At 41.8% G+C, this 26,842-nt stretch overlaps 1 protein-coding gene across 1 annotated transcript; it reads left to right on the top strand.

Moving 5' to 3' along the window:
* Positions 1-1,115: 1,115 nt before the first annotated feature.
* Positions 1,116-26,842, top strand: tacr3a (tachykinin receptor 3a). Its single transcript, XM_028976660.1, has 5 exons — positions 1,116-1,692; positions 7,059-7,247; positions 8,854-9,004; positions 20,657-20,853; positions 22,794-26,842. The coding sequence occupies exons 1-5, from the start codon at positions 1,316-1,318 to the stop codon at positions 23,095-23,097; spliced, it is 1,218 nt and encodes a 405-aa protein (XP_028832493.1). The 5' UTR covers positions 1,116-1,315; the 3' UTR covers positions 23,098-26,842.

Here is a 26,842-nt window from a genome sequence, read left to right as displayed (position 1 = left end):
TAACTTCAAAGCCTCATGTGATAAGCTCTGTCTGATGTCCAGTCTGGTGTGATGTTATTATTGAGCAGACATAAAAAATAAAGGAGCAGAGACTCTTTCCTTCTCCCCGCATGAGCTTTATTTATTTATTCCGTCCTCCAGGCAGTGAGTGAATGTAGGAAACTTAATGCATTTAGTCAAAAGACATCATCAAGTCGTCAAAGACCCCAGTAACCTGAACCATGAACTGTTCAGGCTGGTGCAGTCGCTACTGCGGCATCTGATGCCTGAACAACAGACTACGGGAGAGTTTCTTGCACCAGCCAATCAGACTGCTGAACTCTGACCTCTCTGATGCTCTTTAGCACGTTACTTATACCGTAGGCATCTCTTGGCGTCCCATCTGGGGACCCCTATGTCCCAGGTTAGATTTCAGAAGCTGCAGTCCTGAGTCAGTTTACTGGATAATGAAAATAAAGTGAAGTGATTGTCATTGTGGTGCACAGCACGCGGTGACACAACGGAATGTGTCCTCTGCATTTAACCCATCACCCTTGGTGGGCAACCATGAATAGGTGTCCAGTGTGTGGGGACGGTGCTTTGCTCAGTGGCACCTCGGCAACCTTCTGGTTACGGGTCCGCTTCTTCGCCTGCTGGCCACTCCCTAGTGAGAGACTGAGCGATGATGGTATACATGCATACTATATGACATCTTGGCAAATGCACCGATCAGTCATAACATCATGACCACAAAACAGCTTAGTTGAATAGCGTTGCTAAGGTTTTTCTTCTTCTCCTAATCCTAATGGTAAAATGCATTATAGTTTTCAATGGCCCAGTGGAGGCGAGTGTGTATCCCGACACGCGTGCATTTCTCTCTATGCATCATTATTTCCGTCCCAGTCCCAGAAATACCCATCACCACCACCGATCGGACTTATTGGCAGCCTCCGTGTTTAAAACGCGCAGCAGCCCACCGATTGATTATCTGGCGTCGGCGCCAGGTCTAAAGCGCTTTGCCCTTGACAGTGTTTTAACTCAACAGAGAGGAACCGATCGACCACTTCTCTCTCCCCACCACCCCACACCCACCCACCCACCCACCGGAGCGTCGCCACTCGCTGACGCGCGTTCCCCGGTCCAGACTCAACAGGAGGCGGCTGCTCTCCCTCCGCAAACTTGGCCGCCTTCCGCCAGCCTTTCACGACCGGACCGTTCTTCTGATCCACACGACGACGCCGAGGCGATTCGTCCTCCGCAGGATCCTCCGTGCGCTCCGGTGTCGCCAAATTGCGCGTGAACGCAGCGGCGGCCGAACTTGGCGTCGGGTCTCGGGATGGCGCCGCCGAGCAACGGGACCAACGGGACCAACGGGACCGGGAACTTCACGAACCAGTTCGTCCAGCCGCCGTGGCGCGTTGCGCTCTGGTCGGTCGCCTACAGCTCCATCCTGGCCGTGGCGGTGTTCGGGAACCTGGTCGTCATGTGGATTATACTGGCTCACAAGCGCATGCGAACGGTGACCAACTACTTCCTGCTCAACCTGGCGTTCTCCGACGCCTCCATGGCCGCCTTCAACACCCTCATCAACTTCGTGTACGCGACGCACGGGGACTGGTATTTCGGGGAGTCGTACTGCAAGTTCCACAACTTTTTCCCCGTCACCTCCGTGTTCGCCAGCATCTACTCCATGACGGCGATCGCCGTGGACAGGTGGGGAGTCGGGCCAACTTTTTGGGGTTTGGGGTGGGGAGGAGGGCATGTTTTGCGCACAGATTTTGCGCGTCTGTCTGGAAGACACAAACGTGTATATATTTCTGCAAAACCGTACTACACACCGCACAAGCATCAACATGCAGCCACTACGTTAACATCGCATCCCGTAGCCACGCAATTCTCCAGTAAATCCTGCAATTGTGCTGCCATTTAGGCAATGCTGAATTACTGTAGGTGAATTACAGTTTGATATTTATTGTTGTGTAGTAGTGATGATATGAATGAATTTCCACAAATTAGAACTTTCGGTACAGGCCAAAAGTTTGGACACACCTTCTCATTCAATGTGTTTTCTTTATTTTCATGACCATTTACGTTGGTAGATTCTCACTGAAGGCATCAAAACTATGAATGAGCACATGTGGAGTTATGTACTTAACAAAAAAGGTGAAATATCTGAAAACTATATTATATTCTAGTTTCTTCAAAATAGCCACCCTTTGCTCTGATTACTGCTTTGCACACTCTTGGCATTCTCTCAATGAGCTTCAAGAGGTCGTCACCTGAAATGGTTTTCCAACAGTCTTGAAGGAGTTCCCAGAGGTCTTTAGCACTTGTTGGCCCCTTTGCCTTCACTCTGCGGTCCAGCTCACCCCAAACCATCTGGATTGGGTTCAGGTCCGGTGACTGTGTCTCCACTTTTTGTTAAGTACATAACTCCACATGTGTTCATTCATAGTTTTGATGCCTTCAGTGAGAATCTACCAACATAAATGGTCATGAAAATAAAGAAAACACAATGAATGAGAAGGTGTGTCCAAACTTTTGGCCTCATTGTGCCTAGAGCAGGACTATGCTGCAAATTAAATTAAATTTTTTGAGCCGTTGATAAAATGTGGGCATTTCCAGAAACTTCCGGCAGAATTTGGGATATCTGGCAGCCGAGTGTCTCTATTTAAAAGTAATGTGGACGCACACACAAGATGTGCCAATCTGCCATTTTTATTGTGATCATGAAAAATGTCCAAGCTGAATTTTTGTCACGATCATCGATCGAGTTCATATAAATTATACTTGTGCCTCAAAAACAGTTCTGACCCATTGAAGGTAGGGACTCTGCAGAGGTGTCTCCAGAGGTGTATTGCACAGACACATGCAGTAGATCCTTTATGTCTTCGGAATTACAAGGCATGTATATTTTTCCAGCAAATCCAACAGACTCTTGGCTCTCAAACCCATGCTGAAAAAAAAAAATCTGCAATGTGGCACGGCCCATTAATAATGCAGGCCTCTGCCATCGGGGAATATCATGGAACAGTGGTCATTTACATAGTAATCCACAAGAATGCTGAACATTCAGACTGTCACGCTGCCTCCAACGCAGACGCACCTCGACCGGCCACATGACCAAAAAGAAAACGCGATTCATCAGACCATTGATCTGAGATCCTCCGGTTGTCCGTCCTCGGAACCCTTCTGGTAGGCACTGACCTCTGCATACTCATCTCACAGTGTCAAAGCGTAAGTCATTAGATTCACTCAGATCAATACGCTTGAGCCATTTTCAATCAATCTGTACAGGTGCCACTGAAATTATATAATCAATGTCATATCATTAGAACCACTGACAGGTAAAGTGGTCTAGGGGCGTGGACAATTTGCGCTGCTGGCGACAAAAGAATTACAGCTGATGAAAAGAACATCAATAACCCTGGGGGGGGGGATCTCGATCTAGTGACGGATTGATCTGCCTTGGCACTTGATTCCCCTAATATTGTTATGTAACGGTCACAGCAAAATATGCTGACAGAGCCTGGGCTATTTATGGAATTAGAAATCAATCTTGTTCATCTGTGACGACGGGCGCGAGGCGCCGGCTTCGTTGAGACGGAGACCTGATTGCCGGCGTCCGGCGGAGTACTCACTCGGCCAGACGAGTGTGCACGGGGCGCACGCCATTGTGCTTCATTCTGGGGCCCTAATAACTTATTTATGAACTCTCCAGGGGAGGTTTCTGGAGAAGTATCTGCATTTTACTTCACTGTTTTTACTGCTCAGCTCATGCCCCCACTGTGAATTTTTATGAGGCAAAGCGTTTCCCCCTCATTCTGCTTCATGAAAACCGTTCAAATAGCAATGTTGCTCGTTGCACAAAGGTCATGGCCCACGAGGCATTTTCGACGTTTCACTGCGGTCGTGCAGTACGCACCCGGGCGTTCTTAACAGATCAGTGAGCACTGTGAATCAACAGGGTGAGGAAGCCGACCCGCCCACGCTCCTGCAGCGCTATCTGTTTGCAGTTAAAGATGAGCCTTCAAATAGCAGATGACATGAATTAGGATGTGTTGCAGAGCGCTCAGCCAATTCCTCAGTGACGCCGTACTGCAGCGCTCAATCTCCTTTTAGTCCGATGTTGGGAAGGAGTTTCCCCCGCCATCTCCTCACTCGTGTGGCCCTGTGTTGTTTTCTCCTGGAGGACTGGGAAGGGGCACTGGCGCATCTATGCACCTTTCAACTGCCTCCAGGATTTTTTAGATGCAAAAGAAGAATCTTCAGTGGAGATTAGAGCCCGACTGACAGTACAGAGTGCTGGTTCCGTGAATCAGTGGGATTAAATTAGGTAAGGCATTCAACTAAGGGCATCATAGGGAGTTATTTCCACCATGCTACAGCTGATAAAGAAATGTCATTGCACCTCTGCTGTCTTGTCTGTGGCACCTGTAGGATTTCACCACCCAACGATTGGTAAAGGGAACCTAAGGTATGAGAGTGGATCTCTTGCTACATTCTGATTCAGATTAGAATGCAATTTGAATATTAAGTGATGCCTGTAGCGCATTGCTTGTGTTGTCACGTCATGCATTCTACACAGTTGCTAGTCTTCTATTGAAGTATGAAAATGAAATGAGCAAAGGCAGCAAAGTCAGGACTGGGGTTTAAAACTCAGAAACATACTTCCCACAAGCATTGTTGTTTTTGTATCATTTAACTATATAAAGACATTTTGGATTTAAAACAAGGGCTATAAGATTAGTAAATTACAGCATTTATCAGACGCCCTTATCCAGAGGGCCATCCCCCAGGACAGTCCCCCTGGAGCAACTTAGGGTTAAGTGTCTTGCTCAGGGATTTGAACCTGGGTCTTCTGGTTCATAGGCGAGTGTGTTACCCACTAGGCTACAACCACCCTAGTCATCACTTTATCTCTTCAAAGCTGGTTGGTTTACCATGCTTTTTGCTACATTTATGATTTAATACATGAGAGGTTGGTCATGGTAAATCATCATGGATTCATGTGTCTCACTCACTTGCCACTTTCTTTGTCACTCACTCACTCACTCACTCACTAACTAAAGTGTTCACTGAAGACTCTAGATTTACATATTTGTGCCATATCATACCGTGGATTAGTAATAATAAAGTGAATTTGTCTTCCCTTGCACACATTCTAATAACACACGCCCAAACGTGTCTGAGTGTGAGAGCAGGGCTTCAGCCTCTGACATTTTTCGGTATGATTCCTGCAGGAAATAAATCATGTATCTGGGATGGGAAAGGAAAAACGGAAAAACAGGAATCAGGAACCATTAAAAATTAGCTAGTTTTGATACTATTAATATACAATTCTAATTATTCCGAAATAATAATTAGAAAAACAGACCGCGCTAAAACAGACCACGTGTGATGCCTGGTCAGTGCTCCCCTTTCACACTGTGTTACACCAAGAGAGATGGTTAAAAGCAGAGGACACATTTCATTGTGTCACCGTGTGCTGCAGTGTTTCACAGTGACAATCACTTCACGTCTTACCTCTGCATCCCTGCCGCGTCAACACCATCTGAGTGGCTGTTTCCTGCAGCAGGCAACATAGCCTCAAAGAAACGAGTGAGCCTGAGCCTGTGAGCATGTGGACATGCAATCAAAAGTGTCTGAACAAAGACAGTGAGAGGGGGTAAGTGTGTGTGTCAGTGTGAGAGTTTGTGAGAGGTTCTGACATTCAAACAAATCCTTTTCAATTTTTTGTATTGGTTTTAAATATAAGTTATTTATTGTTCTGGTAGTTCAGGTGGCACTTTATTTAAAAATCTATATATATTTGTCAGATGTAAAGCATACATGTGTATATTTTTTGTGTTAGTCCTTTTTTATTTTATTTTATTATTATTAGCTCAAGGAGCAACATGTTCATGCATTTTCTAAAGATTATAGTTCTGTTTTTGAATAAAGGGTTGGAAATGAATGCTTTTACGTATTTATTTATATTACATCTGATTCTCCGATTAATAAAGACATAATCGACAGATTAATCAATTATTAAAATAATTGTTAGCAGCAGCCCTGCATCATAGACCTTAAAACAGGTGAGGATTATTCATAAATAAAATATGTTTATAAATAAATAAATAAATAAATAAAATGTTTGTATTTACATTGGCAGGAGAACAAAAATTTTGCATGAGCCATGACAAGATGATTAGAAATGTTTTAGGTATTATAGTAATTTTTGCACAATATTTAATTCTACAGCTAGCTACTGCATTTGGAAGGTGCCTCATTTGGTTCTTCTTAGATCTATATGTGTTATCAGCTGCCACCAGTGTGCATTGAACCTGCTGCTGTGGGGTTTTAGTTGCAACCTCAGGCTGATATCACACAGAAGGGTCACAGTCTCTGATTCTAGAATTTTATCCATGGCAACTTGACCAATCATCATATTGAACGAAAACTGTGTGAGCATAATATTTAGAAATTTGCTGCTTTGATTACAGTGTAAAGAAATTGCTGAATTAGCTGCATATGGAATGAAGACGTTTTTATAAGATGTTAAATACTTTTAGATACATTGGAGACGTTAATTAGCAAGGTTGAGGAAGCACAGCATGACGCTAGAAGCGTGCAAGTTGTTGTGTGTGTTCAAAGTAGAAATAGCAACGCCTTCTTCATGCCAGCTCTTTCCTAGAGGTAAATCACAACACCATATGATGCAATTCAGCTCTCGCCACAAATAACTCAACCTGCCCAGCAGCGCGACTCTGAGTAACAGGTCGCTGACTGATCGTCAGCACGTACAAGCCAAGCTTTTCAACACGTAGAGTTGGCAGACTTGGTTAAAGTAGCTCATTAAGGCTGCAGCGATCTAAAAGGCTGCAGTAAGAGCAGGACTCCAAGGGATTCTGGTGGTGCACTGGGCCCTCCAGACCTGGTTTCTGACATTCGACCTGAAAAGTACTTTTATGCAACTGTGAAAGGTCTCGTTAGTGTATGTCATTTTTAGTTGCTTCCCACAGAGTATATTCCCCAGAAGCCCACAGACTGTAACATCTGACCTTGCTGCTGCTGCTTGTTGTCTTGCTACTGTGCAGATACATGGCAATCATTCACCCACTGAAGCCCCGGCTCTCAGCCACAGCCACTAAAGTGGTGATCGTGTGCATCTGGGCTCTGGCGGTGGTGTTGGCGTTCCCTCTCTGCTACTACTCCACCATCAAGACGCTGCCCAGGAGAACACTGTGCTACCTCGCCTGGCCTCGTGGCTCTGAAGATGCGGTCATGTGAGTTTCCATTATTGTATGTCATGTCTGTTCCTTATCACTTGCCTCCCATTCATATTTCTACAGGGGTCTGGATAGAGTCTTCATTTTGATTGGCTGGTGTGAATTAAAATATCTAGGTTTTCTATGTAATACTTCATGTAACCACAGATAGGGCAGTGGTGGCCTAGCCGGTTAGGAAGCGTAACTGAAATGTTGCTGGTCCAAATCCCAAAGCACCAAGGTTCCACTGAGGTTCTGTTGAGTAAGATACTGTCATCACTGCTGACCGAGCGCCTTTCATGGCTGCCCACTGCTCACTAAGGGTGATGGGTTGAATGCAGAGGACACATTTCATTGTCTGCATAGTGCGTTGTGCCTGCTGGGGTGGTAGTAGCCTAGTGGTAACATGCTCACCTATGAACCAGAAGACCCAGGTTCAAATCTCACTTACTACCATTGTGTCCCTGAGCAAGACACTTAACTCTAAGTTGCTCCAGGGGGACTGTCCCTGAAACTACTGACTGTAAGTCGCTCTGGATAATGGCGTCTGATAAATGCTGTAAATGTAAATGCTGTGTATCACAATGACAAAAAGTCACTTTCACTTCACTTTCACTAATTTCATCTAAATGAATACAAGATGGGATTTCTTCTTAAAATTCAATGAGTGTGCTTTTGTATTATTCATGGTGTAAGCAGAATACTCCACTCTGAGGTGTCTGCTGAATGATTATTTATCTCAGCATTCTGCTTTTAAATCCTTTTAACTCACACCTCACCATAGATTATCCATTCTTTATTGATCTGATGCTTTTATCCAGAGTGACATCCATTTGGTAGTTATTAGTGTACTCCCCCTGCAGCGACACAGCTTTAGTAGTAGTGTCCATTGTAGCTGTTCATTGACCAATTAGCCACCCATTGGTCAACTTGTTTTCAAACCAGACTTTCCTTGTACTACTACGAGATAGCCATGGGTATGGAGACTATGAGGTAGCCATGGGTATGGAGAATATGAGGCAGCCATGGGTATGGAGAATATGAGGTAGCCATGGGTATGGAGACTATGAGGTAGCCATGGGTATGGGGAATATGAGGTAGCCATGGGTATGGAGAATATGAGGTAGCCATGGGTATGGAGAATATGAGGTAGCCATGGGTATGGAGAATATGAGGTAGCCATGGGTATGGAGAATATGAGGAAGCCATGGGTATGGAGAATATGAGGAAGCCATGGGTATGGAGAATATGAGGTAGCCATGGGTATGGAGAATATGAGGAAGCCATGGGTATAGAGAATATGAGGTAGCCATGGGTATGGAGAATATGAGGAAGCCATGGGTATGGAGAATATGAGGTAGCCATGGGTATGGAGTTCTATTAGATTCCTATCTGCAGTGTGTCAGTGCGAAACCACTTTGCCCTGCTGTAAACACAATAATTTATTTTAAAAATATAATTGGTATGATGCCATTTGGATATTTGTCTGTCATGGTGGGAACAGTTTCAAACACCAGAAACATTTGGCAAAATGCCTTTAGGTGTCTTCTAAAGATGAAGAGGAATTTTACCTTATAACATGAATTTAAATCTTAATATTTTTGTGTTCCTTGTGATTTCACAGGTATCATATCATAGTCACTGTGCTGGTTTACATTCTGCCCCTTGTGGTGATGGGGATTAACTACACCATTGTGGGCGTTACCCTGTGGGGTGGGGAGATTCCAGGAGACACATCTGACAACTACCATGGGCAGCTCCGCGCCAAAAGAAAGGTACAGCATCACACAGACAATTCAAGTGGGTTAATTAACGTCTGCCTTCCCTGAGAAGACCATTAATGTAATGAGACTTGTGTCCCTGCTTTTATTTACGCTGTTATGGGGGTAATGAGATGGTAGCCTCAGTGGCATTAGCCAATGTTCATCTTCACAAACACAAGGATTTGGTTTTTTTTTTATCTCAGTTAGTGCTTTTAGGGACAAACAAAGGAGAGACAAATGTTGTCTGGAGTATGCTGGCTTCTGTGGTGCGTTTGAGGATGCAGTCTGTGGTTTGGGTCGGATCCTCCTGACTCAGAAGCTTTCATGTGTGGGGTGAGATAGAAAGCGGGGCTCATCTGTGCCACATAAGTGGAGCCCTGCTGAGGAAGCGGTGCAGGACTGTGACTGAACCGCAGAATGGAACAGGAGGGAAAACCTTGAGGGAATCAATATGTGATGAGAGGAGCCTCCTCGTGCACCGCAGGGGCTGCTGGGTAGGTGTGACGGAGCTGACTGATATCCATTCACTTCTTCACAATGCTTTGGGCTAAACTACCTCTACTGGAGCAGCAGGGAGGTGGGCCCTCCGGTCATGTCTGTTCCCCTCCAACTTTCATCTACTAGTGGGGAAAAGCTTTCAAAAGGCTACAAGCCAAGAACCTGGGACATGCCCACATAGATCTACTAAAAATAAACAATATAAACCGTACACAGTAGCGGTTTGCTTAGCTATGTAATGCGGATAGATTTGTGTCTTCCTGGATTCTCCAGTTATGGACAGTGAGCGAGTATGTAATGGATTGTGGATATAAAGTATTTAAAATTACAGTGCTTGAAAATTGCACCGTTTTATAGGCTTTGATGAACAATGTCAAAGGGACTGTGCTAAAAGAACTGAGTTGAAGTTAGACAGAAATGCAGAAAATGGTAGAGTTTTAGAAATGGAGCTCCTGTGTCAGAATAAAAGGGGTCTAATGGGCATTTTGTTTTGAGCGTGGGCATACAGAACCTTCAACAACATCTTACTGGTAAAATAAGAAAGGCGTCTAAAGGCAGTAGTTTCACAGGCAGAAAACGATGGATAGCTGTCTGAGAGTAGGTCTTTGTGTGGCTCCTTCTAATTTCACTTCATTGATTTTTACCTCCTTGGTCCTTTGGGTGTTTTTGTGTGTCTGATTTGCTTTAATAATTTTTTTGTAAATTGCGCCATTAAGGTCCCCCCAAAGTCCTCTATCTCAGTGTTTAATATTGAAATGGTGGACTGGTCAGTTGTTTTCACAGAGAGTCAGACAGCTAATTACTGGCTGCCACATCTTTCATCATAATGGATAGAGCTCAGCAGTCATGCTTGTTTGTTGCTTACAGTGCATCCGGAATGTATTCACAGCGGATGTTACAGCCTTATTCCCAAATAGATTAAATATTTTTTCCCTCAGAATTGTACAATATCCAATAATGAAAATGTGAAAAAGTTTATTAGAAATAAAAAAAGAGAAAATATTCACAGCCTTTGCCATGATGCTTAAATTTGAGCATCAGGGAGATGAGACCTGTATGGTAGAGTGGCCAGACAGCAGCCACTCCTTAGTACAAGGCACATAACACATGACAAACTCTGCTTGGAGTTTGACAAAAAGCACCTTAAGGAACAAAATTCTCTAGTCTTTGGTGTGAATGCAAGGTGTAACGTTGGGAGGAAAACAGGCACCGCTCATCACCAGGCCACCACCATCCCTGCTGTGAAGCATGGTGGTGGCAGCATCATGCTGGGAGGATTTTTTTTTTGCAGGAACTGAGAGACTAGTCAGTTTAGAGGGAATGTACAAGGACAATGACCCTAAGCACACAGCAAAGATATCAAAGGATTGGCTTCAGGACAACTTTGTTAATGTCCTTGAGTGGTTCAGCCAGAGCCCAGACTTGAATCCGATTGAACATCTCTGGAGAGATCTTAAAATGGCTGTGCACCAAAGCTACCCATCCGACCTAATGGAGCTAGAGAGGTGCTGCAAAGAGGAATGGGCCAAACTGGGCCAAGGTTGTGGCATCATATTCAAAAATACTTGAGACTGAAATTGCTGCCAAAGGTGCAAGTATTAAACAAAGGGTTAGAAATACTTATGTATGTGTGATTTTTATCTTTTTTTTTCTTCACTATTTTTTTCAAACCCTCAAGTACACTTTTCACATAGTCATTTTGGGGTGAAGAGGGATTAATAAAAATGTTTGGAATAAAGCTGTAACATAGCAAATTGTGGAAAAAGTGCTGTGGATACTTTCTGGACATACCGTACATCAGGTTTTAGGCAATTAAACCATGCAGAAATCTTATCCCACATCACCATGAATGGATTTACAGAATTACTTAAGCACATCTAAGTGAGAGGGTTTTTATCATATTTTTTCCAAGAAAATAATTGTCCAGCCATTAGTGTCTAGATATTTTCTACCACTGTCTTTTATCTTCAGTTCAATTAACACTATCACAGCGAGAGAAAAATGATCGTTGAATAAATTAAATCAGCAGAATGAAATGTCTTATCCACACTCCCAAACTCACATGGATGGAAAATTGATGTCAATAAAGACAGTCCTAAAGAAGCGCAGTGAATATTACAATAACCATGAATAAAATTTTTTCTCTAAATGCTCTTTGGGCATTTTAACAAGATTTTCTCTGGTGACAATTCTTTTCAATAGTTCTCTTTTGACTACCAATAAGTAGTACAATAATCTATATTGCATATTAATAAACCTATCCATAAAACCCTCCCAAAATACACCTCTTTTCTTCTGGTTTCTACCTGCCATTCAAGCTGCTTCATTAAGTGTTAGGGACTCAGGGCTTAGTGGTGTCTTATGTGCTTTTATTGGTGCCTTATTGGAGCCTGTGTCTTATTTACCTTCTCCCCTTTCTGTCGCTTCTTGGCTCTAGTGGCAAACACCATTTGGAATATCTTTTAGACATAACTTATTCTTCAGTGTTTGTGTTGACATTCTGTTGATATTCAGTTTGGATCTTTTTTTAAATGTCACTTTGACCTATATATTTGATCTACTTTGATCTATATATGCATTCCTAGTATTCACTTCTCTTTAAAAATATGAGTTCATTTTCTTTTGTCCTTGTTAATAAATGTGTGCATGTAGATAAATAATAACTTCACCATTTTTTGGTGCTAAAGGAATAAGAACAGCCCTAAAGGTACTTGGGAGTGGATCAAGCCACACATACATGAATGAGAATCTAATCAGTGCAATTATTAAAAGAACGGACGGGAATGGAGCAAATGTAATAATCATGAGCAGAGAAATGATGAATAGAGTAATACACCATCTGCTCAGAGGACAGATCAGTGGTGAGCTGGATGGGATTAAAAGGAACTATAAGGTTTTTAAGAAATCATGGGACACCAAGTGGGAATTGGGTTTTAAGCACAGCACAGTTCAGTACTGCCTATAAAAATATCAAAAACTTTTTTTGCCTTGTCATTCTAGTTCTTCAACTATTTATTTATAGAATTTATCAGACACCCTTATCCAGAGTGACTTACGAACAGGGACAGTCCCCCTGGAGACACTCAGGGTTAAATGTCTTGCTCAGGGACACGATGGTAGTAAGTGGTGTTTGAACCTGTCGCTTTGTGGTCTTAGGGTTCATAGGCATGTTATGTTATCTACTAGGATAGTACCACCCACACCAACTAATTTCTTTACTAACATACTAACATACTTGACATACTAAGATGCATGCTAAACTACAACTCTAGAGTTAAAATTCTCACCAGCACTAAGAAATATTCACACTCCAGTCTACCAGTTCCAGTTGACCTGAGGGCATGGGCTTGTAAAAAAAAAGCGTTGGAGGAGCTGAGTAATGTAATCTGAAGCAAGGCCATGCATGGCCTAACGTAACCCGGAGGTGATTGTTTTGTATATGGTAAGGGACGGGTAGTGCCTCTGGTCAATTTAAGCTGTTAACACAGGAGGAAGGCCATTTAATTTAAAACTCACTGCCACAAAACATCCATAATTTTCTTTATTATTTCTTACTTGTTTTGTCTTATTCACCGATTGTTCTGCTGTGATTTATACCTGTTGTGAGAAACATCACTGCTATTATCAGTGTTAACAAGTTAATTGCGGCAATTAATTTATAAATGAATATCACAATTCATGCTGCTGTGTTTTGTCTACTTCTTGTGTGGGTCTGACATTAGACAGAGTCACAAAATTTATCCTAGACAGATACTATGGCTTCATAATGATGGAGACGGTCAGTGAAGGAGTTATTTTCAAATGAAGACACACAGCTGCCACATTGAAACATGGGGGCAGCATGCTTGTGGTGTGTCTGTGCCACGGCCGACGGGGAGGGAGAGGGAACGACAGATGATGGTGGGGAAAAAATAACACAATTTATTTCCAAATGTCCACAAAAAGGCAAAAAAAAATACTAATCAACCACCACACCATGTTGAAAAGGGAACTGTGGTCTCGCTGCACCCTGTTTCTCTGGCACCGCTACCCACGGCTTCACACACAGTGGGTTGTCGTGTCTACGCACGATCCTGCACAACACACTATTAGTTCGGCTGCTGGTGGCACATACTAACACAGAGAGACAATGACAGTACACCTTGGTGTGCGCGTTGGAGGACAGCACTGCAGACTCCACATCACACAGGGCCTATGCCAGGGAGCGAAACAACAAGCCACACTCGACACCCGGGAGGGTAATGTGTGAGGGAACCCATAACCCGGAAGTGTGAAAGGGTTAAAGTCATGTACACAACAAGATTGGGATGTACCAGGGCAGACACAGACCCCAAACACAAATCCTTGATGCTGCCTATACGGCTGTAAATGGAACTGGACCCTCTTACATCAACACACTATTAGCCAGCTACACTCCTGCACGCCCTCTCAGATCTGCAAATGAAATGAGACTGAAAATTCCCTCTTCACAGGGTCTCCGATTCCAATCAACTCTGTTCTCCTTTGTTGTCCCTGGCTGGTGGAACAACTTGTCCTGCTCCAGACTACTACCACCTTTAAGAACCAGTTGAAAACCCACTTATTCAAAAAATATTACAGAAAAATCTAACATTTACACATGCACATGTATAGACACTGCACAAAATACATAAGTAATTATCTTTGTCTAGAACTTAACAATTTCCGAGTATGTTCTTTTTCTAACAAGTTATGCCTAATCAGGGCTCTTCGTTTTGTTAACTCAAAATCTCTAGAAATCGAATGAGAATTGCTGGTGTCTTCCTCCTGTAAGTCGTTTTGGATAAAAGCGTCTGCAAGATAAAGTAAAGTAAAGACCCCAGGCGTTGTGGGGGGGGGGCAGAGCCAGCGCGGACACGACAGTATGCAGTACGCCTGTATCTGGGCACAATTCTGAAAGTGGAGATCAGCCATGACCAGATGAATATACCATGTGACACATGGTTTAGAGCATTTACATTTTGTTTTTTAATTGATTGACATACCCAGTTATTAACAAATAAGGCTCCTTAAGACGTCATTATGGACCATATTCTGCAGTATTTGTTGTTGAAAGATTGTATAAATAATGTACAAATAGAACTACATTTGTGAGAAGGATCCAATAAAACCATAAATCTGAGGCTTGTAAACACCGTCTGGATGGTGGTTTTGAGCCGAGCGAGATGCCCTACGTCTCAGCTTCTCACATGGGGCCCAGTTTAATGACCTGTATTCTCACTACAGCCACCTCAACTCCACCTGCGCTCCAGTGGAGATCTGAGAGGATTAGAGGGATAATATTTTCACACATCACTACAGCGGTATATCACTTTGTGAACCTCCGTATTACAGCACATTTACAGCACTAGACCTTCAGTAAAAAAGATGCGGACCTGGGTAATTACGTTTCTGTAAGGAACAACACTATCCACTCATACTGCCACTCACCAGGTGGCTCTAAGGTCTTTAGCAACCACCTAAAAAATAATTGTGTTAATTATGTCCATGTAGAGCTATAGTTTACTAATACACTTTCACATTGCTTTTGAGATATTTACCCTCCCCTTTGCAGAACTGTGTACAATTTGATACTCATCTTCTTGATCTCCACTTTTACAAACAAATCACACTTTGAACTCTTGTACAAGTTATACAGCTTGTCGAGAAGGAAAGAGGTGGCCAGGCAACTCATGAAACCACCAACAAGGGTCAGATATGAATGGCAAGGTGAAACATCTGCGTTGAGGCATTTCAATGGCTCACAGACCTCAGAGCTGAAAGGCATGAATGAGGTGAATGGCAGTTAGGTAACATACATTATGTTCTTGTATTTTGGACTAGTGGCTTTTTATGGATACCTTTAAAATATACTTGCTGGTTTCTCCAACATTGCCTTCTGTAAATGTAAGGTACAATTTTGTACACAGTGAAAAATTCGACCGGGGGCTTCTCTCAGATGCATCTTTCAGATCCATTTTAAAGCACTTTACTCTACTCCATGCTGGCATGCTCGAAGAGAAGAGAATGGATTTATTTGATCTGTTAAGCAGTAAAAACAACAAAATCAATGTTTCTCTCAATGATCCTTGTGGTATATGTGTTTGGATGAAGAAGATAGTTGATTTATTTGAATTTTTAGCAGTAGAATTTGTGAGGAAATTGAACAAAATTGACATTTCTGTGTGTCAATATATATTTATGTCATGCTGTGATGGTTGAAAATGTCTCAGTCTCAGTAATATTTATATAGCACCCATTTTGTTACAGTGTAAATGTAGGGCTCCCCTCATGTCCCTCGGAGGTTGCCTGCTTTGCCTATCCATTCATGACGGCCCTGCACAGCACTCGTAAGGATGTTAATTAATCCGCTTCAAACTCCTAACAGATTTCCCCAGGTCCTGGACCTGAAAGCAGAACCATCCACGCCATCGCACTGCTTCCACTGTAGCTGTGGAATGCTGTATTTCCTCTACCAGCATCATTCAAGTGATCCCCCTTGACCCACCAGTCCTTTGAAACTTACTCAGAGACTGGAATTGGTTTTAATTTTGCTTCACGCTGTGCATTCTTTTTCTTTTCACTCTCTTTACTATTATGGGGTCATGAGCAGCGACTTTTCATCCTAACTGTGAGAGTCATTGTAGGGGTGGCCTCCTGGGAACTTTTTAGACGGCCATCCAGCCGTTACTGAGAAAATTCAACAATGTTCCAAGCGCACCTCATTTTAGAGGTAATGACTCTTGCTGCCATTTGGTGGTGACATGGAGGCTCGATACATTTCAACAGTCCCTCTCCCCGAATTTTAAACAGAGATTTATCTTCTGAAATCATTTTCAAATAGCAGTATTGAGGATCTCATTGTGTTATTAATATATTTATTCTGTGACTATCATGCAGTAAGAAGGCGCAGTGTTTTTGCATGACCTTCAGCATGCTTATTATTTGTGAATGCTGAACTGAATGAATCATTTTGTTGAACTTGAACATAAGTGGTGTTCGCTTTCCCCAAGAGTGAGTGCTGCTCACATTTGATCACAAGTTTGATAAACACCCATTGAATGGGATATAGTATGAGAATGGATTCTGCAGCTAAAGCCATTGAGAGCAGCCAGTACAGCTGGCTAGTGACACACTCACATCCATGGGAGCCAGTATGCTTGAGCATTGAAGTCAGTTTTAGGAAGTAATGAAGTGTCAACTCAGACAGAAAGAATAAAAGAATGAATCAAAACAATGTAAACTAGTTGTTTTTGAAACTATGTACCATTTGTATGAACTGAACTAGTTATATTTCAGCATTCTGTAAGAAAAAACTGTATTAGTAGGTTGGACCAGTTGAATAATGGCTCGTGATGAGGTGCTGTTTATCTTGCAGAAATAATGACAGCTCGGTGCATTAAGATTGATACCGTGGAACATTTGATTGACGCAGCAATTGTAAAATAAATGAAAGATCTTACCCATTAATGTTCTGTTCATCTTTCAATGTATTCATTTCTTTTCTCAGCCGATATCATTTGTCATCATAGTCTTCCTTCCTTGTCACTCCCCTCCCGTTCTTCATTTTCAGTGCTTCTCATCCATTTTTCTGTTGCACCCCTTTCCCTCTAATGCATATTGTTTCTTGGAACTGCCTGTGATCACCCTCAAATGTGCTCCATTCAGATTTTTGTGTGAAATTTATGAATCATTCTGTGTAAGTTGTACATACTTTTGGGTTGGAGGATACATGAACAAACTACTTCTTTTACATATTAGATGAGATACCACTAAAGCAATATCTTTTTATATCTTTTTATAACTATCAGTAGAGGGACACTAAACAGTGACGTTGGGAATAACTGGATGACCCTCCAACACTGTGACATGGTGACTGAAAAGATCAGCAGGATCTTCCAGGTACCCTATGTACTTTCCAGGGCAGTGGTAGCCTAGTGGTTAAGGAAGCGGCCCCATAATCAGAAGGTTGGTGGTTCGAAGGTTGGTGGTGCCACTGAACAAAGCGCCGTCCCCACACACTGCTCCCTGGGCACCTGTCACGGCTGCCCACTGCTCACCAAGGGAGATGGTTAAAAGCAGAGGACACATTTTGTTGTGTCACCGTGTGCTGTGCTGCAGTTTATCACAATTACTTCACTTCATTTTAGTACAATTACTTTACTTCATTTTCCCTGTATTTTCACTAAACATTTAAAGCACAATTACTTTGTACTTTTTCAAAGGTCCATAGCTTCAGTCTTTATATGACTGATGACACCAATGTTGCTATTTTTCCCAAAAACGACACTTCAGCACTTCGGACCTCCTAGTAAAGGGGCATTACGAAGTGCATGAATATAGTAGTAATATGGAGGATTCATTAAGTGTTCCCCACCCACTTCTCCTTCAAGTAATATAAATACTGATATTTCTATCAGTATTTATGCGAACTGACTGCACAACTGGATGCGAACTGACTGCTCACACTACATGAACCATATGAACACATCGGAAGCAGAACAGGAGCCCATGTCAGTAGTGATGCTGAACAAAGCGAAAAGCGCTACTTCGGGCCTTTGCTGTGCAGAAAAATAAAATAAATAAGCAGTGGTTTTCACATTCTGTGTTTGCACATGCACAGTGAGGACAAACCGCACAAGACCAGCTCACTGTACATTTTTTGTATTTTTTCCCCTAACATATTTATTTATTTATTTATATTATTGAATTATACAGGTCATGTAACATTAAAGGTGATTTTTTTTTACAAATGTAAATTTTAGCTGGGGTATGTACCGTAGCTGCATGCACATCTAAATGTGTGATTCCATACTGACTGTTCTATGTCCAATTGCAATCATCTTTTTTGCATTCATCTGTGCTATGATAATATTTGTGACTTTTCACAAATATTTGTGCCTTTTCTTGTCTTTGTTCTCACTTTACCATCAAGACAAAGCAACACAACATACTCTGTAAAATATGTAAAATGACAGTCTCAGTGGTGGCTTTGAGAGACGACGTGGCTCAGATCACAGCTCTCTGTATTCATCAGAGTGTGCTCAGATGTCTCTGCAGAGGTCTAAAACTAAATCATCATAGCTAGCTGGCTCTCAGTAGAGGTCTTCGGGGCCGGCTAAGGCAATCACAGCCTTTCTGTTGATTGGTGAAAGGGGAGAGAAGATTCTGAGATTGGAAGAATGGAGTAGAAAAATGGATATTCTACGTAATCATCCCCTCATATTCTCCTTATCAGATGGGGGAAAGTATCCTTGTCTTTTTCTTCCTCAATGATAGCTGCTTCTGATTTCCGTTCCATTTGTGAGCCATTCTTTGGGTACACTTCTGAATTGAGCAATTCCCACTTGATTTTTGTGTTTCATGGACAAACAATTGAAGATAATTGGTGGAAGGTATTCATGGACTGAGTTGTTGGACTCATCAAATGTCTCAGGGTCAATAAATGCAATTTCTATGAGGATTTAAGGATGTTAATACCTGGGCAGTATTTCAGTACCATTTTAGTATTGAATTTATTCCATTGTATTCAATTATATTGTTTATTTGTCCATTGTCATCTGGTAGCCAGCTCTTTGATAAGCACTGGCAAAGGAAATAATTTTTTTCTTACACTCGAAACATAGCAATTACAGCAGAATTGAATAAAAGGAGTAATCACACCTTTATTTGGTTTTTCATTTATTTTCATATTGCTGATATATTTCTCTCAGTATAAATGAATGGCAACAATTGTTCATGCAGCAATTATTGATCTTGCAAGACTTTACTGTGCTGTTTTCAATTTCATATACAATTCAGAAATTATGTTATGCTTAAAAAAACAACCTGAGTCTTTCCAGATGCTTAGTATTAATGAATGGTGGAGGCCAACCTTCTTGCACTCATACCTTGTCGGTAAATTTCAGGGGTTATTGCATCAATGTGCCCCTGCACCAGAGCTCTACAAAGTCCAGACACACTGCATGTCAGAAAGCAGTTTGTGGCTGGCACAAAATTGCTGATGTCAGTAATGATCAGTGGTGTTTACTAGAGTTCAGGACGCAACCTCCCACCCCCATGGGCCAGCACTGACCTACTATATATGGAGTTCAGTCCCTGCGGGAATAACTGAAAGCAACCTACTTTTCTCTCCTGCACCTTGTCGTCATAAAATACTCAAACATTTATTTGTGTAATTATTATAAAAACATTTAAACACACAGGCGTGCTGGCTCTTAAGGGAACAGGAAATAACAGAACACATCCCTTAGTGCGGTTTAATTATATACACACTATAAATAGTTAAACAATACAGTAGGTAAGTATTCAGACCCCCTTAAATTTTCACTCTTTGTTATATTGCAGCCATTTACTAAAATCATTTAAGTTATTTTTTTACACATTAATGTACACACAGCACCCTATGACAGAAAAACACAGAAAAAAATGAAATATCTCATGGATAAGTGTTCAGTACTAAGACCCTTTGCTGTGATACTCATATATTTGACTCTGCTGTCCATTTCTCCTGATGGTTCTACACCTTCATTTGAGTCCAGCAGTGTTTGATTATACTTATTGGACTTTAAGCCACACCCCTGTCAAAATAAGACCTTACAGCTCACAATGCACATCAGAGCAAATGAGAATCATGAAGTCAAAGGAACTGACAGGAGAGCTCAGAGACCAAATTGTGACAAGGCACAGATCTGATCGTGATTATGAAAAAAATCTAAGAGCACAGTGGCCTCCATAATCCTCCACAATCCAGAAAATTACAAAAAGTATCTAGTGATAAAACTACTCAAGTACTGAATAACGTAATCGATAACATGCATAATCAAACAGTAAAGCGGTATTTGTGTCATTTCCAAAACATTTGGCCATGACTGTAGGTTTGTATGCTGTGTATGTTTGAGATGTTGTCTAATTCTGAGCATAATGTCTTGCATTTGTCCTTGCAACTGCAGATGGCCGAAATGACAAGTTTACTTTGATTAAGAATCTCATCTAGAGGGAAAATTAAAATGCTAAAGCCAAAAGGAAAAATTAATAGGAAATAGAATGTTTCAGATGTGTTCTGCATGAAATGAAATGCAATAGAATCTTGATTCATTTTCTTGTGATCATTGTGTGTCATTATTGAATTCATTTAATGAATTCATTTCTGTACTCTCTCTTCTTCAGGTGGTTAAAATGATGATCATCGTTGTGGTCACCTTTGCTATCTGCTGGTTGCCGTACCACATCTACTTCCTGGCGACAGGACTCAACAAGCAGCTGATCCGCTGGAAGTCGATTCAGCAGGTGTACCTGTCGGTCATGTGGCTGGCCATGAGCTCCACCATGTACAACCCGATCATCTACTGCTGCCTCAACAGCCGGTACGCTGCAGTGCAACTCACACCCTCCAATCAGAAGATCAATACCTCATTCACACAGCTAGTTGCTGTTCGCAAGAGCCATTTGTACTTATTTTTTTAAAAGGTGCTTCAGAGGATCAGTGGAAGCAAAACCAGAATATGTTGCATTTGAGCTCATTAAGTAGCTCCTTTTTGTTGGCCATGAAGTATAGGGATCAGTGTATTGTTTGGGGTTTCCATGGTAAAAGAGTGGGATTTGAATCTATTTGTATTCATTTTTGCTTTGTATTTATGCCATTGTAATAAATCAGTAATCATTGATTATCAATTTATGTAGCTGGTCTGATAGAGAAACCATGTTGGAAAATGTATATAGCCACACATGCCATGGCAGTGAAAAAGACTGCGTTTCTGCAGGGTCAAACCATTGACCTGCAGGATATCGGAGACCCATCATCTCTGCAGAAAAATGTGGTTGTAAAACAACCTTGAATGACCATGAGTGGGGACCACTTACATGTGATGTCATTCACGGGAAAGGTTGAACTCACAGCTAGTAAGGCGTATTTTCATCCAGCCACACTATGCAAAGAGAACTACAAGAATTGGAACTGAACAGATCAGGTTAATCATAACAAAAGGCTTCAGTTTCCAAGAAACTGCAAAGGTTGGATTCTAGTGCTTAGGAAAAAGGTCATGTGGTCTGGTGATGGCCGCCTCAGGGTAAGAAAGGAAGAGCACGAAGCGATGTGCCCATCCATACTGTACAAGCCTGTGCTGGAAGTGTTATGATCTGGGGCTGCTTTACTTGGTCACGTCTGTGACCAACTGAAGTTGCCGTAAAATTAGGTTTTATGCATATGAATGTGCTGAACACTTTTCCCTCAGTGGATTTTGGTTCAGTTCATAGAGCATGAGCTGTAGAAGACCTTACGCCAAACATTTGGGTGTGCATTTATTTATTGGTAGGGCAGTGTATAAAGGTAGGTATGATGCAGACAGGTATTGCATTTAGGTGTTTGTTGTGTAAATGTGGTGACAGGTGAGCAAAGTAATTTAGTAATTTTCTCTACATTTGCAAAATTATTACCCCTGCTGACAGAATCTGTGAAAACACTCAGCAGTTGCATCAAGTCTGCAGGTACCACAGTACAATGAACCCCAAACACTAGATTGTCCTGGACCACAACCTCAGAACACATGGCTTTATACCTTTGATCATCTGTTATTTTGTAAGGGGTGTACAGAGTGATTTGAATCTTTGAGGTGTCTGAGGCGCTCAAGTGTTGTCTCGCAGAATGGTGACCACATGTTGCCAGGGTCATTGTCATTTTTTTTCTTTGTCCCTTCAGTTGGGCATCTTCAGATGAGAGTTATGAAATAGGTGTGAAAGGTATGAAATACGTGTAACAAATCTGGTGGGTGAAACCATGGGTGAAAATAAAGAACATCAAACATGCAAAGAAATGCACCCTTCTCATGGGCACAACAAATGGTGAGTGTCAACGGGAATGGCTTTTGTCTTCGACTGACATTTGTGTTTCTCCCGGTGTGTTTTATGGTTTGCTATCTGGGCAAGGTTACATGATTTGCCATCAGGCTTATAAAGATAATAATAACAAAAGAAGCGCAGCACACATTCCTGCAAGGGCGGCATTTGTGCCTGGCCGGAAAGATCGGAGTGATCAGAGCTCTTGGGAGTGTGTTGTACCAAGGCCATTACCACAAACAGACAGAAGCCTTATCAGATCGGCTGCAATCGTGGTGATTACGGAGGATGTAACTCTGGTGAACTCTGGAGGATGAAGTATGAGGCACTTGGGCTGGTCAACATCTACATTGGCATATAGAGTAAACAGAGGCATTCTGTGCAGTGTATATGGAGGAATTTTTATTGATGCTTTTGTTTGTGTCTCCTTCTCTTTTGCCGTCTGTCTCTGTGTGGTTGTTCCTGGCTAAAGGTTTCGGGCAGGTTTCAAGCGAGCCTTCCGTTGGTGTCCGTTTGTGCGGATTTCCAGCTACGACGAACTTGAGCTCCGTGCCACTCGGCTACATCCCACCCGGCAAAGCAGCATGTACACCCTCTCCCGCATGGAGACCAGCATGGTGGTGATGTACGACCCTGCAGATGGCAGCCACGGCCAGGCCAGCCGCAAGAGCCTCCCCTCCCGTCACCCTCACACCAATGGCTGTCCTGGGGAAACTGCCAAAGGCAGGGTTGTGCTCTACACTGCCCCCACTGCCCAACCAGAGGAATTCTCTTAAGGGCCAATAAGATAAGATGATCCTTTATTAGTTCTACAAGTGAACAATTTTAATTTTTGTCATGGCAGAAAGTGGACAGTAGAAGAATAGCAGATAGACAAAGAATTAAAATTATACCAACAGTAAAGTACACTATACAAACTGAGAAGTATTAGTATGTATAGGCCTTCAGAAATCTGTTTTCTGTTTTCATGTCTCCAAGGATCCAATGATCTTGTTAAAAGCAGCCAGACAAGAGCAATTTCTCATAGCATCCAGGGCTACAAGTGGGAAAAATGTATATGTATTGTTAAGAAGTGCATTGTGTTTTAACAAACTCACCATTGTATTTTAATAACTGATCAGAAAGGCATTCAAACAATATATGAAATGATCCACCCTCTGGGAATTTTAACATTTTCTAAAAACAGAATTGATTTGAATGAATGAGATTTTTTGCTTGCGGTCAGCACAATGTGCTCTGTAATGCCAAAAAGGGGGACAGTCCAACACTTGAGAATTTAAACTCATTTAACCTGCCCCCATGAGCTGAAATCTGCCAGATGTACCAGATTGGGACGCTGTTCAAATTCCATCAGGTGTGATGGAAGCGGCTGATGAACAGCGAATTTCAATCATGGCAACATAATCCAGGACACTCACCCACCATTTTTCATTTTCTGTTTAAAGTTTCAGATGACAAAGCTTCTTCCAGTACCTCTTTTTCCTTGTTTTGGCACTTTTTTTTTCTTTTGCATATTCACTCTGAGGCACAGAAGCATAATCCTTTTCTATATTACGTTGCCAAGACTGTGCTTCACTGTGCTTTTTGATGCAGTGCAGTACTGTATTACTACAGTAATAAACTGTCTTTTTCACTTCTATGCCACTTGTATAGCACCCACGAGTCCCCTCATCACTATTAAACTTCAACCCTCAATAGTCTGGTCATTTTGAGTCGCTTTTCTAAAGATAAAGAGCGCATTGAATTTCATGGAAAAAGCATGAAAATGTACGCTGCGCTCTTGTCTACAGGAACAGCCATTTTCTGGGTCTACCCTCCAGGAGCCAAGACAACAGCACTTTTTCTGCCAGCATTTTCCTTTTCACGCCAAATTTCCAATGCGCCTTAACTTTATATGTTAATGATACAAGAGTAGGCCGCAAGGCAGTGTGTGAGCCAGCAACATAGCCTCACACATCCAAGCTTGTGAGTTGGAATCCCGCCTCAGAGTTTGCATGCTGTCCCCATGTTCCCTCTGGGTCCCATCTACTGTCCAAAGGCATGCTCTGAATTGAGAGCTCTGGTGTGAGAATGGTTTGTGTGTGTTTCTCCATATATATATTTTTTAACTTCACTTAAAAACTAGAGGCTCATTCATTTTGCCCCTTTATGCATAAATGGATTTAGTGAGAGAAATGTTTTTATCTATCTTTATCTTAATCTTTATCTACACCTCTTGTTTGGTTTAAGCCTGAGCCACAAACTTTTGTGATGTGTCTAAAGAGTGTTTAGCGCGTGTTTCTGTGCAAATCCACATGCTAATGTGTGGCCTGTTGTACTAAGCAGTCTCCACCATATCAATTATTCAGCTGCCTCTGCTTTTACTCCTGAACTGCTCAAGTGGTTCCCTAAACTGTACAGGGTTCAAAATGTGGCAATATTCATTTAGTTGAAATGCCTTTAATGGCTTTCCGTTTTATCCACAGTACGTGCACAGGCATCTGCACTGTTCCAGCCAAAGCACTCCTACTACTATGTAAATAATGTACCTATCCTGCCCCTAGGAAAGGAAGTAAAAACCTATTTATATAATATAATCATCAGCTTTTTTGCTCTATTGTGTCAAATTGTATAAATAATTTCTTTATGGGATGAATAGCTTCTAATTTGTAGAGGAACAGACCATTTTTCCCCTGTCTGGGGCTCCTTAAAAATTAATTGGGAGTATTGTACATTTTGTAGAATTCTCAGAACTGAGATCACCTCTCCTTAGATCACATTATTGTCTTACATTTTGCACATTATGAAAAAAGCTTCCCCTGCGGTGAAAGAGGAGGACTTGTGAAAACGTTGAGCTCTAGCCTTGGGCTCAGTCACGTCAAGGGTGCGTTTACATGATCAGGGAGTCTGGGTCATTCCATTTTCCACTGCCTGTCGGGTTGTCAAAGAGTCAACCTTTCCAAAGTACTCTGTCTCCCTGCCAAAAACACTCTTCAAAATCCACCCACCACAGTCACACAGGCTCAAGGCGAAGCTGCACTATGTCAGTGTGGTACCTGAATATAAAACAGATGCCATTACTTTTCATTTCCGAAGTCAGTTTAGCCCACATCAGAGACCCGGCATTTGAGCTGGAGGAAGGTGGCACGACAGAGAGACGATTGCCGCAGCCGGAAGCACTGCAAGCTCAAAGAGACCCTCACCCTAGAAACCATCGCTATCGATTATTTAAGCCTACGAGCTCTGTCAGGAGTCCTTGTGTGAAGTGACCCCACAGCATAGGAAACATCTCCGGCTGCGTTGTCCTCCGAGCAAACCGGATGAGTTGAAGTGTAATGGATTTATTTTCCCAGGTGAGAGGCGTCCACCTGTGGCCCCTTCTCTTGTCTTGAAGGAAAAAGAAGAGGAAAAAACTGCATTGTGTTTCCAGGTCAAAATACACATACAAATAAACGATAGAGGAATGGAGAAAAAAAAAAGGTTTCTGTAAGAAGAACAATGAGTCAACTTTAGAGTCAAATAGGCTCGATCAAATTTAAAAGACATCTTGTAAATATACTTAAATCATATTTATTATGCTAGTTGACCGTAAGTAAAATGTTCAGTGGATTCTGACCTACTTCCTTTGTTCTAATTAGCTTTATAGAGGACTAATTATCCAGTTAACCGAATAATTAGCTCTTCAGGTTGGTCAGAGACTCAAAAGTGTGGAAAAGCAGCAGTGTCTGGCACCCCTGTGTGTTTGATTCAGTCTGTATGGACCTGAACTCTAACTTCCTGCGCTTTTCTAATGTGCTTTATCCAAACCACTGTCGTGACGTTCGGTTTGAGCCTTGTGCACAGGCACCAAAAGAGACTCTGTGCCATGTGCATTGCCAAACCAAACATAAAAATAAATGGTCCTGCTTGTCAGGTGATGATGAAGAAATATCTGCTTAATGCACTGTACATTAGCCATAAACTGTTGGTTTCAACTAAAACAAAAAAAGCACAATGTTGATTTTTTTTCGTGTGTAAGTGTGTGTGTGTGTGTTTTGGCATTGGGACTGCTAAACTTTCTCTTCTTAATGCAAAACGATTCTGAAAATGCCTGCTGTGTATTATATTGCTTAGTGCAGCTAGAATGTTACAAAAGACACTATGAAAGTATTATTCAAGAATGTAGATTACTCTCATTTTTATTGGCTCGTGTTTGATACTCCTCAGACAAATATTCTAGTTATTTAACGTATTTATCTTTTTTATGTTACTTGTGTTATGTATTGTGTTTTGCTAAAAAAAAGACAAGGTGAAGAAATGTGTATTTTGTGACTGTAACTGTATGTCATCTGTTTATCTGAAGAAAAGTGTGCGCTGCAGTGATGTGCAGATACCGTAAGTGAACAATAGTGAATATCAAAAGTCTACCTGCCCAAAATTGAATTAAAGAATTTAAAAAACAATCTTTCTATGTTCATTCATGGTTAGAGGAATACATGCATCAAGAGCTTTAAAGGCATTATAATAACAAGCTAAAATAATGAAAAATGACTTGCAATTACA

The sequence above is a fragment of the Denticeps clupeoides genome, chromosome 4, assembly GCF_900700375.1.
Source record: "Denticeps clupeoides chromosome 4, fDenClu1.1, whole genome shotgun sequence".
NCBI classification, from domain to species: domain Eukaryota; kingdom Metazoa; phylum Chordata; class Actinopteri; order Clupeiformes; family Denticipitidae; genus Denticeps; species Denticeps clupeoides.
The sequence above is the reverse complement of the archived record's forward strand: the minus strand, read 5'-3'. Positions and strand labels throughout refer to the sequence as shown.